Genomic DNA, 14,068 nt, shown 5'->3' with positions numbered 1-14,068 from the left:
CAACTTCAGAGTAGAAGTACCTGGACAGCTGTACTTTGGAAGCACAGTCACCATTAAGAGGATCTGGAAAGGTCTTTTGCTTCCATCCATAGCTGTACTGAAGTACTCTTCACATAATTGTTCGTTTCTAGGCATGACCACCCACATTCATCAGCAGATTTGTCACATTTTCTACCCTCTTTCTAATTCTTGGCTTTCAAACACGAAATTAAACTGTGTTGTGATCATGAACCACAATCCCTAAACGCAGTATCACATTAATCCAAAGTAAACACACACTCCGAAAGCTCCTTCCCACAAAAACTCAGTCATAAAGAGTCCCCACTGTACCTGTGCTGCCTTTTGCCTCTTCAAACATCAGAGATGGGCTGAGCATCTAACAGCTCTTGTACTCTTCTTCCCTGTCAAACACCAACTTGCTACTTAGGAGTTCACCCCTTACAGTCCCAGAACATGTTCAGCAGGGCTTCTCTGAAACCTAATCCACATCAGTCCTGACTGGTAGCTAACCCAATGGAAAAGCCTTCATATTTGGGATTGTCTGTGCGTGATTGAACACAGGCTACAGCTGTGAGATTCAGAAAGCCTACATCTGCAGAAAGACATCTGCATATCTGCGCTGTTGCTTGGACTTTACCTACACAACCACGCCATAGCAACACATGGCATTTGGCTTTCTGCTTGCATATGGCACTTGAATTACACATGCAATTAATTAGACATGGATGATAACAGGCAAGATTCTTCTGAACTAATTCTGGGGAATTTTTAAATTATTTTTTTTAGTTCTAAAAGCTAGCTTATAACTTTAAATGGTAACGAAAAATGCACATGTATCTCTTTTTCTTTGCTGAGAATGTTGTTTTCAGAACACACTATTTTGCAATAGTCCCTATTTCGCATTAGAGGAGAGCTCCAGATGCAAAAGAAAACCTTCATACTGAATGTTTAAGGGGGGCAGTGTTTCCTGGTGAAAATTATCATTTCTTAAAAAGGAGACTACTGCTTTCTTCATGCTTGGATTTAAATACTGAGCTATTTAAAAACTGTTAATGTAGAGGGGGAAAAAAAAGGAATAGTTGCTACACCCAGTGCTGTGTCTCTGACAAACATGAGAACTGATCTGATTTTTCAGTTTTCAGTTTTGACACAGTAAACAAGGATGTCCCTGTCAACCTCTCCCCTCTGAGAAATCTCTAGCTGTCTCATCTTCATTCTCTTCAACTTTGTGGAAATGAAGCAGCAAAAAAATTTATCTTAAAGTACACGTTTAAGTCAAGTGTCATTTCCAAGAAAAGGAGAGGAAGAGCTGACTACAAAACCAAGAAACAGTGCTGACTACAGGGGGACAATCTCTTCCCCAGTCCTGCTGGCCACACTGTTTCTGACACAGGCCAGGATGGCACTGGTGGTCTGGCTACCTGGGCACATGGTGGGTCAGGTTCAGCTTCTGTTGACCAACACCCCCAGGTCCTTTCCTGCTGGCAGCTTTCCAGATACTTCTCCAAGCCTGGAATGCTACATGGGGTTATTGTAGCCCAACTGCAGCGCCTGGCACTTTGTCCTGTTGAACCTCAGACCTCTGGCCTCTTCCAATCCATCTAGCCTGTCCAGATCCCCCTGCAGAGCCTTCCTGCCCTCCAGCAGATCAATACTCCCACCCCACTTGCCATCTCTGCAAACTGACTGAGGGTGCCCTTAATCCCCTCATCCATATCATTGATAAAGATCCTAAACAGGACTGGCCCCAATACCAAGCCCGGGGGAACACCACTGGTGACCAGTGACCAGCTGGATGTCATTCCATTCACCAACACTCCCTGGGCCCGGCCATCTTGACAGTTTTCTACCCAGCCAAGAGCACACCGGTCCAAGCCATGGGCAGCCAGTTTCTCCAGGAGATGCCATGGGAAATGGTGTCAAAGGCTTTACTAAGGTCCAGGTAGACACATCCGCAGCCTCTCTCTCATCCACTAAGTGGGTCTCCTTGTCATGGAAGGGGATCAGGTTGGTCAAGCAGGACTTGCCTTTCACAAATCCATCCTGGCTAGGCTTGATCCCCTGGTTTCATGTGTCACATGACAGCACTCAAGATGATGTGTTCCATGACCTTCCCTGGCACCTAGGTCAGGCCGACAGGCTTGTAGATCCCTGGATCCTGCATTCAGCCCTTCTTGTAGGAAGAATTTAATGGCATTAATTTTGTTAAATTAATGCCATTAGTGAAGTCCTGATGCTTGTGTTGGTGCTAAGTATACACTTAATATCTTTTCCGCCCCAAATCTTGCCTAACGGGGTAAGTAGGATCCCTTATACCAGAAGGGTTTTCAAACTTCTCCAGAAGAGTGACAAAGTCTCTGCTCTGCCGTATCAGAACGGCTTGGAAAGGTCAAGCCAGCTTGGCAATGCTCCAAGTCAATATGAAGGATTTAAACCAAAGAGCTGAGCTCTGTGTGTACAGCCCCCCTGTATTGGGTTTAGTAAATGATCACATGGCAGGTCACTCCAGAGCCACACATTACAGCTGAAAGCCAACTGTAACTGCAGAAAATACAGATGCAGCTGGGCAGGTTTTTGTTCTGGCTGCCATGTGAAAGCCATTCCCGGAGCTGTTCACTACCTCCGTGTGCTCAGCAAAGTGCTCCCTCACCCCACTGCGATTACTCATGTGAAGCCTCTGTGTTTGTGCTCAACAACATACCAAAGCCAAATAATTTTTTTCCTACAAAACCAAGCACAATTTCTATTCATAAAATTAGGCTCCAGTAACAATATAACACACTAGTCCATCACCTAACTTTTAATGAGTGCTTTTTCCAGTGAAGAAGATACACAGCTAGGAAAAATATGGAGAGGCTACTAATCAGGCTTAGTTATCCAGGGATTTAGCTTAGAATCATTCTGGAGAACATGAATAGTCAACTGAAAAACAGTATGGGAACAGAAACGGTCTGTGGAGAGAAGAGCCACAGGATTTTCTTCCTTAGAAGAACTATCAAATTGTACCTTATTTCACAGATAGCTGCTCTTTTTTGCAAAACCCAGAATCGAGTAATTGACTGGCAATGCCCCAGATCTGTGTTTCTAGGCAATACTTCTTTCATGGAAAAGAATGCCATTTTGAGAATTTGTTCATCCCCATGCTTTAGTAACATGAAAACATTCACAATTGATAAAGGCACAGGGAAGGACACTCGGGAGATCCCAAAGCATTTAAAAACAGTCTATCGCAGCAATTGCACAGCCGATTCAAGAAAGGCAATTGAAGCATTTGAGCAGAAACACTTCAAAGCAAATAGCTGAGCTGATATGTGTTCATTATCTGTATCCAGTTTAATTCTACAAAATTAGTCTGCAGAGGTTCATTTATAAGCAAGGATTAGTTTCAGGCAAGACCAACCAGGACAGAAACTACAAGCAAGTGACCTTGCTAAACACTCCTCAAAAGCTTTACAAAGCCCTGATTGTTCACGGTCTTTAGCAAACAGTCCATGTATCAGGTGACTCCAATAGCTTTCAGCATAGTGCCTTCAATCCAAGCAGCAAATAGTACAGACGGTTAACACCTTTTATGCGAGTATCAAACATTCTGGCTTTTTACATGGCTAGTCATATTAGTGGGCCAATGAGAATTTAACAATAATTGCTTCACACACACACTGCAACTCTCAAACATTTAAGAAAAGATGTGCTCAGTATAAGAGGGCAATGTTTGGGAAAGTCTATAGATTCAGTCCTTTATCCAGTCATTTCTTGACATAGTCATAAACCCAGCATCTCTGAATACTTAACAGAACAAAAAACTTATCTACAGCCATTTCGTTTCCTCCTACTTTCCTGTTTCAGTGGCAAGTACTTTTAAAATACTTCACACAGCTTTTAACACTGTTTAGTTCTCAGCACATGTTAATCTCACATGCCTTTTTGATAGGTTTGTTACTACGAAGGCCCTTCCATATGCGCTGGAATCTTCTCCCTGCTGACATGCTTTCGATAAAACCACTGTTGTTGCCATTTCACAGAAAGATGTTTAGAAACCACAACTCTAAAAAAACAGTAAGAGGTTAGCAGGGCTGGGGAGGGAAACAGCAGAGACCATAAGAAGCATTTTCTTTCAAGTATTTGGTCTAAGGTGTATCACCAACAGGATGCTGGTTGACCAACTAAGGTTTTAAATTCACTGGCTGCACTGAAGAATGTTTTAAGTTGCATCCTCTGCTATTTGTTTACGAAACATCTCAGAGAGACATAGGACACAGTCCAGTGAAGATCCAACTGAATTTCAGTAAGAGCATGACAGGGTGGATACCAGGCTTTCAATAACCCCCTCAAGCCCATTTCAGAACAGCAATGTAAGGGTGAAATAACTGAGTCCTCTCCCTGCCTTCACTGCCACTAATATGGCACACACCTGGTTATGCAACAAGCCACTTCCAGATGAAACACAACAGACATTTTTGGCTGAGTTAGCATACAATCAGGCCAATGATCAGGTACAAGGCAGGCAGCAGCAGCAATGCTTCCCCCCCCCAGAAGCAGGCAGCCAGGGTGAAGCTTCAGCCAAGGAAATACAGGCTGCCATCTATTTCCACGTCCTCACTGCAGCAACTCCAATAATACTGCAGTCACAGTACAAGTCAGGTCAGCTCACTCATTCAACTGCCTCAGCTGGGAAGGAATTTGCCTTGAACAGGTAGTGGCAGCATGTGAACCCCTCTCCCCTTCCACACAGCACATGAACTATATCCTGCAAGGCTATGAAAACAAATGAACTCACTGCTTGTGTTAAATAAAATACCACCTCCCATATGGCACTTCGAACTGCATTTCCTTCAGAAACAAAACCCTTCTATCTACCCCTCCCTCAACTGCAGCTTCAGATCTTGAAATCTTAGTAATTAGTTCCTGCTTTAAATCAAACATAATTCCAGCATTCTTGATACAGGAACTATTTTATTTTAGTCATGACCTTAATCACAAAGCATGTTTCATAAATATTAGAAAGAAAAAAGCCTTACCATTTTCTATCACAATAAAGAAGTCAAACTATCCAACTCAATAATAAGAGACACAATAATGCCTCCTCCAACACTGTCAATCCTCTATTAAAAAAAAAAGAGATTACCTGAGAGATATGGTTGATGGAGGACTCCATCCTCCGTAGCTGGGACGCTTGGATGTCCAGAAGTTGTAATACATTGTTGGCCAGTGCATTGATCTGATAAGCAACACTGGCTAGAGACTGAGTTGTGTAGGCTTTGGTCTCTTCTAATGCTTTCCTTTTATCTGGAGCCTGTAAAGCAAAAGAACAAGACATCTGCTTTAGGCCATGAAAAGATGGGGGAAAAGGACAGGAACAAAAGATACAACCTGTGTCTGGAAGAATCTGTAATCAAGAAGGTCTGATTGAGCAGCCAAAGTACTTGATCTGCATAAGATTTTAAAAATTCTCAATCAGACGGAGGAGATAAAGTATTTGAAAAATACTTAACGATAATAAATTTACATGCCAAGAAACAATTCATTCAGTAGGAAAAATAACACTACTGTGATTTGTTGGAGTCAAGTTTCTAAAGCCTGTCCAATACCTCATTTCTCAAAAAGCCCCACAAACACTGAAATGCTCCTTTTGCCATCTCTTACGAGGTCATGCAGCCCAGGCTAATCAAGACAGAAAAATATTTTCTCACAGTGGGGTGTCCCCTATTCCACATGCCATCTACAAAGCCAACCCTCCAGCTATGCTGGCTTCTCCTCTTACAAACCACGAGAAGGGAGAGTAGAGCATCAGGACGGCATGCACAGAGGCCTCCTGTATGCAGAAGTACTTGTGAAATTACCCCTCCTCACACAAAAGGTTAATAGATTATCCTTGACAGCTGAGAAAGTTCATCATTGACTGAGAAGACACACGTATTTTGAGGTATCAGAAAGGAACATATGCTTCCCCCTGAAGGGTAAAAATATAGGGAAAGGATAACTTGAAATCACACCTTGTTAAGGTAAAGTCCTCAATCTGTCCTGAGGCATGGTTCCCAAGTCAGAGGGCAGGTTACTGTCCAAGATCAGGAACTGTTTACATTACTTGAGTTGCATGGCCCAAGTAAGTCCCTCCTCTCTGGCAGGATGGGAGATACCAACACCACCTCTACCATGAAAACACACAGACAGAACCCATTTTGAAGTACTCCCTGTATCACACCTTAGGAGCTGGCAGTGGAGGCCATGTACTTCATCTGTTACCCAACTTGCAAACTGCAGCTATCCAGAATTTCCTTTTCTTCCATTTGCAATAGAGATGCACTGCATAAGGAAGAGTTTGCAATACACAATGACTCAGTGCTACTATAGTTTCTTCCCAATTTTATGTATCTGTGGAATAAACAGTAGATCTCAGCAACCAAAAGAAAAGGTTCATAGTAATAGCCCCTTCCAACTAGACTTCTATTTTTATTGTTGATTTCTTTGAATAACACTACACACATTGTATGCAAGAGTTACAATGTTAAGCACAAAGCAAGGAAACAAAGACATTCCATTAGCATTCAACTGAGCCCTATGTTTTCCACTTTCCATACACTCATTCATTTTTAAATCCTGTCTCTTGTTTTTAAGAGGAAAACCAGAAGGCAAGCTGTTCATATACATTATAAAAGTTTCATCATGACCTAAATACTGCAACATATAATGCTATGCTACATTTTGATTATATATTTTTTAAACATGGGTGAATTGCTCCAGTCCAGGAATTTTGTTCATATTCATGACTAACATTCCGAGTCATGTTTGACACTTATTAGTGACACTTGACACTTGGTTAATGCCATCCTTCAAATGGAATTCATATACAGATGCTTCTAAAATGTGAAGCAGCAAGAATGATTCAGTGTAATCTGTTGCCAAAAGGCAGAACAGCTATTGCATGTACTAAAGATACACTACGTAAACCCCCATTTTTTAGTATTTCCAAATGCAAGCAAAGCTACCTTTCATCTAAAAAAAGTATTGACACATGTAGCTGTAAGAAAAAATTAGTAAAAGTCACTTTGCTTCTTTAGAAAACAGAACCTGCAAAACAACTACTAGAGGTTCAAGAAACCCATTTCCGAAAGCACTCTGGCTTTCCAAAGAGGCATTTTAAACTTCAAACCACCACTAGCAGTGTCTTCAAAAACACTGTCCTACTGATCTACAGCCTAAAGAAAACAACTGATAATTTATACACAAACTTCTGCCACTGCGGGAAATGGTAAAAATGCAGGTAGCAGCTTCAGTGGTGTCTGAAATAAAAGGTTTACTGAACCAGACATAACCAAGAAAGCAGCAATCAAGATTAGTGTAACTTCATATAAACTCAGGTGTAGATCTGTAGCCTTTACTCAAGCAGTTTTCATATTGCAAAGTTTCAATTAAATACTGTTAGGCTAAACACTAAGAGGTGACAAAGTCACAGCACTCCATTACTGAGTGCTGTCAAATGAGAAAACTTCAGTGTATAACAAGTTTCTTTTCATCTATAATGATTCATTGATTAAATGCCTTGTTCTCATTTGCCTAAGCACCAAATGTTTTAGTTATTTGCTCAAATTACTAGTTCGGCAGCAGGATTAAATGAACATAGGTGAGATGTGGAATGCATTTCATGTCCTGTAAGAACTAGATTAGGAACATTTTCAAGCCTTGCAGATAATTCAGGCAATTTCAGTTTGCAGATAACAGTTTAGATTAGAACTAACTTGACATACAGTCTTTTGCAGTATTTTATTGAGAACTGCTGGCATCCACAAGATACAAGCTAAAAGCTTCACAGACAGCAAAGGCGGGAGGGTAGAGGGAGAAGCCAAGAACTGTGTGACAGAAACAGGAGGGAGCCGGGAGTTCCAATGTTCTTCAACTGTTACTTTCACATCTCTTTTTAAGCAAAAACTGAAAGCAGCATAGAAGATAATGCACATGTTTACATTCAACGTAATACATAATCACTAGTTAACTACTCAATTTTAAGACAACACATTACAAAGACTGCCACCTGCCTTCTTTCCTAACAGTTCAGAATTACTTTGCCATCTCATATTAAAAGCTTCAAAGAAACTGGTTTTTTTCCAGTTGTCCTTGATAGAAACTAAATTTGATGTCCTTCAGTAGCAAAGTGGATATTCTTTACAGAACATTGCAGCTTTTGAAGTTTCCCTCCTGTAAGCTCCCACCTTTAGTTTCCCACTGTAAGCCCCAGTTCACCTTTAACAGTCTTGTTACTATGACAAAATTGCTGTTTGAAATTGCTTTCACATAATTGCTTTAACACTAAAAAATTAAAAAAGAAAACCTCTTATATAATTTAATGGGGTACATAAAGAGACAGTTTAAACTACATGGCAGTCCACACTGCATACCATGTATTTTTGTCTAATGCAACTTGTATTATAAAGCTTGCTTGGAAAGTTTACATAAATACTATAGTAAAGCCAAAACTGGTTCTGCACCCAAGCAACTGACACAATAAAAAGAAAGTAGAAGTTTAATTACTGAGTCTTCAGTTCAGTGACATGTCAAGGTCAAATGATGAGGAACCTGTCCATCACTCTACAGCTGATCTTTACAAGTCACATTTTTTTCCCCTCTCCAAACTGCCACCCACACAGGCACAACCCCGCAACATTGTGTGTGCATTGTTCAAGCCATCTGCCCTCCCATCTCTCTCTCTCAGCTAATTCCCACCATCTTCCACAGTTCATACAGCACACAACTGCATGTACAGGCTCCCTCCACAAATCTCATCAGCTCACACTGCAAATCATCTTCAGAAGTCAAACTTCTACTGCAAACACACCAGTCCACACCCTCAGTACCTGTTGTCCAACCTTTCTTCTCCCTCTCTCAACTTCAGTTCCATTCACTGTGCTTAAAACTCCCTGTAAGATAAATTCCCCACCAGAACAACTGGTTCCATTTGAGAAAGGTCAGAGAGTAGCTCATCAGATCACACCAAAGCTGGCTGGCATAGCAAAAACAAATCAAAATGCATCCTTAGTATGTGGCATGGGTTGCTCCACATTTTTCATCTTCAGCTGTTGGAATATGTGCAAATTCAAGTTCAGAAAAACTCATCCAGGATATACTAATAGAGAACTGCCCTAAAGCAGCCCAATAATCAGCAAGTTAAACAGAGCTCTTAAGTATTCAGAGCCCAATACCTGTTCAGGTGCTTGGAGTTCTGTTGCTGGGCTTAATCACACTCCACAATCAAGCTATAGAACAGCTTTACACTCAGTTCTATTTGCCTTTGCTGTCACTGCTCATGCAGCTTTAACAAATACAACGCTGCAGTACATTTGTGTTTGCTTCACAAGTAAACACAAGATAATTGTTCAGTTTTACATTTCAGTCTTTTTGAAAAAGAATTCCACCTATCATTAATTGATTAAAGAGAAAATTAGGATTACTACAATCAGTTGCCACAGGAATTCAATCTCTATCGTCCATCAGCATTCACATAATGCAACCATGCAAAAGTCATCAACACATCCATTAGTTCTCTTTTGTCCATCTCATCATGTGTCAATCTTTGATATTTACAGAATGCATGCTTTCTGATAACACAAACACTACAGTTGAGGTTTCCAACTCCTGTTTCCGTCACTAAGGTCTTGCCATTTTAGCTCAGAGATCCATATCAAACCACCCAGTAAAATTTTTATCTTATGTTAACTACAACCCACAGCATCTCATTTTTCAAGTCAATAGGAAATACTTTTATAGAATGGTGAAGATGTACATTCTGGAAGTGGCTTGGAGATTTCTAGACATCAGTACTTTAACCTGCCTGAGAACTAGCTGGGGACATTCCAAAGCAGAAGGAATGGATTTCTGAAAAGTGGTTTCCCCACTCAGAAAACAGGAGCAAACCTCCCTAAAGCAAGAGCTTGTAACACTATGTGGAACTTCAGATATATGAGTCTGAAGTTGCTGCTTCACTGATCTGATAAGGTTTTTAACAATGCAAAGCTGGTCTTGAGGGTTTATTTGTTACTTCTGACTGCTAATTGCAAAAGGCTTGGACATCTCCAAACTACTCACAATACATGTTCTTAGACCAAGTATTCCACATCCAAGCTGCAGTAATGTGTTTTTAAAAGGTTTAAATATGCCATATACACTAGATTAGACTTTTGGCTCCAGAGGTAAAAACAGTTTATGTTGAATATCATGTCCTGAGATCACTGTAAATAACTGAGGAGTTACACACTGAAATAAGTGGGTACCCCACAGATACAGGTTCTCCCTCACCCATTTTCCAGAGCTTGTCAGACTGCTTTTTGAACACACTGCACCATGGTAGACTTTCTGGCTGTTACTGATGGTTATTACATCAGAGTATCAGTTATAAATGGAAGAAGAGAGTCACACTGGCAAGTCACAGCAGCAAGTGCCACAAGTTTCTATATTCTGAAGAACTTTCAGGAGCCAACTACCTACTTGGAAGCCATCCAAGTAGATCTACACAGACAGTGGTTATTAGTAGCAGGTACCCAGAAGGGAGCATTCAGGGTTTCTATCATCACAGAGATAGCATTAAGGGATACATAACATTCCAAAGTGGCATGGGAAACTAAGGTTTCAAAATTTACAAAAAGGGATTGCTTACATTACGTATGCTATACAGGTAAAAACAGAGCATTGATCAGGTGTGTCAGTTGTCTCCTGCAACAGGTCTACTGTGCTTGTGCCACACAGCAATCCCATTGAAGAAATTCTCTCTGCAATGCATTAGGCTAGGCAACGCGTTTACTTCAAGGGGATGATGTGCTGAGTGCATCCCAATATCCACAGACCTACATTGGCTTGGAATTTACCTGCCTACAAATTACAGAGTTCCACACTGATCAGCACCTCAATTCCCCCACTGGAAAGTGAAGTAAGCCATCAGGAGAGTTAGCTCACAAGTTCAAACTGAACCTTCTTCCAGCATACTAGGACGAAAGGCACCCTCCCATAGCAGCACAGACAAGGCTGTAGAGGGTCACCAGTACACTTCATCTATGGTCTTTCTTCAACATATGCAGATCACTATCCGTACTCTTGTTACTGGAACCACTTGCTCCACCGTTCATATCAATATTATCATCAGTAAAAACAACTGTGGGAAATTTAAAAGCAAGAATTTATGTGGGGACAAAGAACAGGAAGGGATTTAGTCCAAGTACAGCCTGATAAAACGAGAGGATCAGCCCAGCCTCCATATGAAGGGGAACTAAAGCCAAAAAGCCACACACATTCCAGATCACTAGCAAATTTCAACTAAAATTCGGCATGACAAAGATCAGTACTAAAGTACGTGCAATATAGAAATGTTCAAGGGTTTTACTGAAGTGATTTTTGCCATAACTTGTCATTTTGTAATACTTTTCTACCATTTCTGAATTTGTGAGTGTGCAAGTAAAAGCTCAAGGTTTTAATTACCCCATAGCTTGCAAGCTATTAATAGCAACATATTGCAGTCACTGAACATGTCCACCTCCTGTCCAAGGCCTCTCCAGGGAGCTGGCAGTCAATCCTTCACTGACAGTGAAAACAAGAAATAGAACAGACTATTCAACACACCTCTCTCTACACATAGTGGGAAGTAGTGTCAAATAGAAATATCAAAGCTCTCGATTACTTAAATAACTAATTGTTCCAGGAACATGGAGGAATTTGAAAGCCAAGTATGGTATGGAAGGATGCCTAACCATTCAGAACAGTTCTAAACCCCAAGACCCCTCTCACTATGGAAACCCCAGAACTGAAATCAGCATGATTAAAATTCTTTGAAGTTCATTCAGTAAACAATAATTCTTCCCATCTACTAAGGCAGAAATCCTCAATAAACATGGCAAAGCTAGCATCTACAATTCAACTCAAGGGACTTTCCTTCCAGCATCTAAAACAAAAAAACCCACTGGTATGAAATAATACCATGTCTGTTGAGTTTCTCCAGATAAGATGCAGTAACTCAGCTATACAAAACACAGAGAAACTGGTAGAACTTGGAATCTCTTCTCCCCAGGTAAAGACACCTTGCACAATAAAGCTGGCATTAACTCAAGGCACCAGAAGATGAGATGATCACCCACCACCATCACTAGACTGCAGTCCACAAACAAGATTTCAGTCTGTTTCTTTTTAGAAACACTATCTTGACAAAAATCATTGACTAGTAAGCTTCTTTATCTCAAGGGTCAAGACACATACCAAATTACTGTTTAACAAACACATACAACAGTGTAACCAGCACTGCCTGTAATTCGCAAACTCTGTTTCAGACAGGCCCTTCCCCCAAATCCTGTACACGCTAGACAATCAGCTAGAAGCAAATCCTTCATTTCCATCAATAATATTCCCTTGACCAGTCCTGAATAGCCTTGATAGCAAATTAGCATTTCTATGGGCTGAGACCAATTTAGTCAATCTCACTGTGTCCCTGCTGATTTTCTTTTACTTGAAAGTTGCTTTTCATTCTGTTGACTAACAGAAAATAGAAGAGTCTCAAATTTTTAATCATCATCTTTTTTCTGCAGAAGGTAGAGGAAGAAAAGCTTCTTTATTAAGGGGAGAAGTTACTTCCAATGGAAAATTTCAGGGACATATACATATCATATATACACACACACACACACACACTTAATAAATAACTTAAAAAACAAAACAAAAAAAAAAAAACCTGAGGAATTCCATTTTAATCCAGGCTGCAAACATTATAGCAAGAAACAAATCTCCAATAGGAATGTGATTTACAAAGCAATGCAGACTCTGACAGATGGAGCCTGGGAAGGTACATGCCAGCTGCTCTGTAAGTAGCATTTTCTGCCCAATGCAACAAACAAGGTACATGTTAGCTCTGGACTAAACCCTTATTAAAAACCTATACATATATACTATATATATATTTTTATATATAATATATAAAAATACTGTTGAAAATGTAATTTTCAGTTCTTCTGCCAACTCAAAGAGATGTCTTAGTAAATATGTTGGCACAATACATTGTTGCTGTCAGTTGTCACAGTCTGTCTATACAAGCATAATGGCATGCCACACTGAACTCAAGTGACAGAAGCAGACATGCCCATGTGTCATTTTCACACAACCCTTGTACACTCAATTAGCAAGGCTTCAAGACTGCACACACAGCAAGGGTAAGAAATTTGGTCCAAGTCTTATACTGTGTGTTTTACATGATTTAGACAACATAAGCTTCAGTACAGAAACCACATATTCTGTTCCTGTAAAGCACAGCCCAATAGTAGCATATACAGTTGCTTCAAAACTACACCTTGAACTTTCTTGCAGTGTCTGTGATTTGCCATATGACATCAAACACAATTTTCTTCAGAGCTGACATAAAACAGGCTCTGACATCAGAGATATCAGCCAGAGCTGCAGAGTGGTGGATTCACCATGCCTAGAGGAACTTAAATGATGTGTAGATGTGGCACCTAGGACATGGTTTACTGGTGGACTTGATGGCCTTAAAGGTCTTCTCCAATCTAAATAATTTTATGATTCTGTTATTCTAAGGCCACCCTTGGACTGTCAGACAGAAAAAGAAATCCTTGGCACTTCCATAGCAGTCTTCTTCCTTCAACACTAAGAAAACTACCCAAGGCTTTGGAGCATATGATTATTTTGGCACACTAGACAGCAGATAACAGGGAATTAGAGAACTTACAGTGCACAGACAAACAAATAGAATGGCTCTCAAACATTGATCTTTTGTTCTTGTAATAGAGCTTGAAATTAAAATGGCTTTCTGTTTACTTTCCTAAGTGATGGCACCCACCCACAAATTTTAGCTCATCTAGCAAGACATGCTCCTTGGTAAGTCAGAGACTTATTTTTCACTCTTTTTTTCTAGTGAGAATAAGAAGGAGACACTTCAGCATTTATTAGTTACATTAATATCCTCTTTGTAATGTAACGGCAGCAACATAGAACCAACACAGAACCAAACTCAAGTTTCTCTAAATAGAGAGAAAAATCAGAACTGGATAGACTTTCATGTTATGCAAGCCTTCGAATCAAGACAGCT

The 14,068-nt window shown here is 40.4% G+C and overlaps 1 protein-coding gene across 12 annotated transcripts in view; it reads right to left on the bottom strand.

Annotated features, from left to right (window-relative positions):
* ABI1 (abl interactor 1) overlaps positions 1 to 14,068 on the bottom strand; it is a 78,157-nt gene that overhangs the window by 50,080 nt on the left and 14,009 nt on the right. For all 12 annotated transcript variants that reach the window (XM_039572235.1, XM_039572250.1, XM_039572187.1 and 9 more), the window contains exon 2: positions 5,126 to 5,293. In XM_039572235.1, coding sequence (XP_039428169.1) covers positions 5,126 to 5,293 — 168 coding nt within the window. The remainder of the gene's footprint in view (positions 1 to 5,125; positions 5,294 to 14,068) is intronic.

This window comes from Corvus cornix, chromosome 2 (genome assembly GCF_000738735.6).
Source record: "Corvus cornix cornix isolate S_Up_H32 chromosome 2, ASM73873v5, whole genome shotgun sequence".
NCBI classification, from domain to species: domain Eukaryota; kingdom Metazoa; phylum Chordata; class Aves; order Passeriformes; family Corvidae; genus Corvus; species Corvus cornix.
Note: the sequence above shows the minus strand (reverse complement) of the source record. Positions and strands in the feature narration are given on the sequence as shown.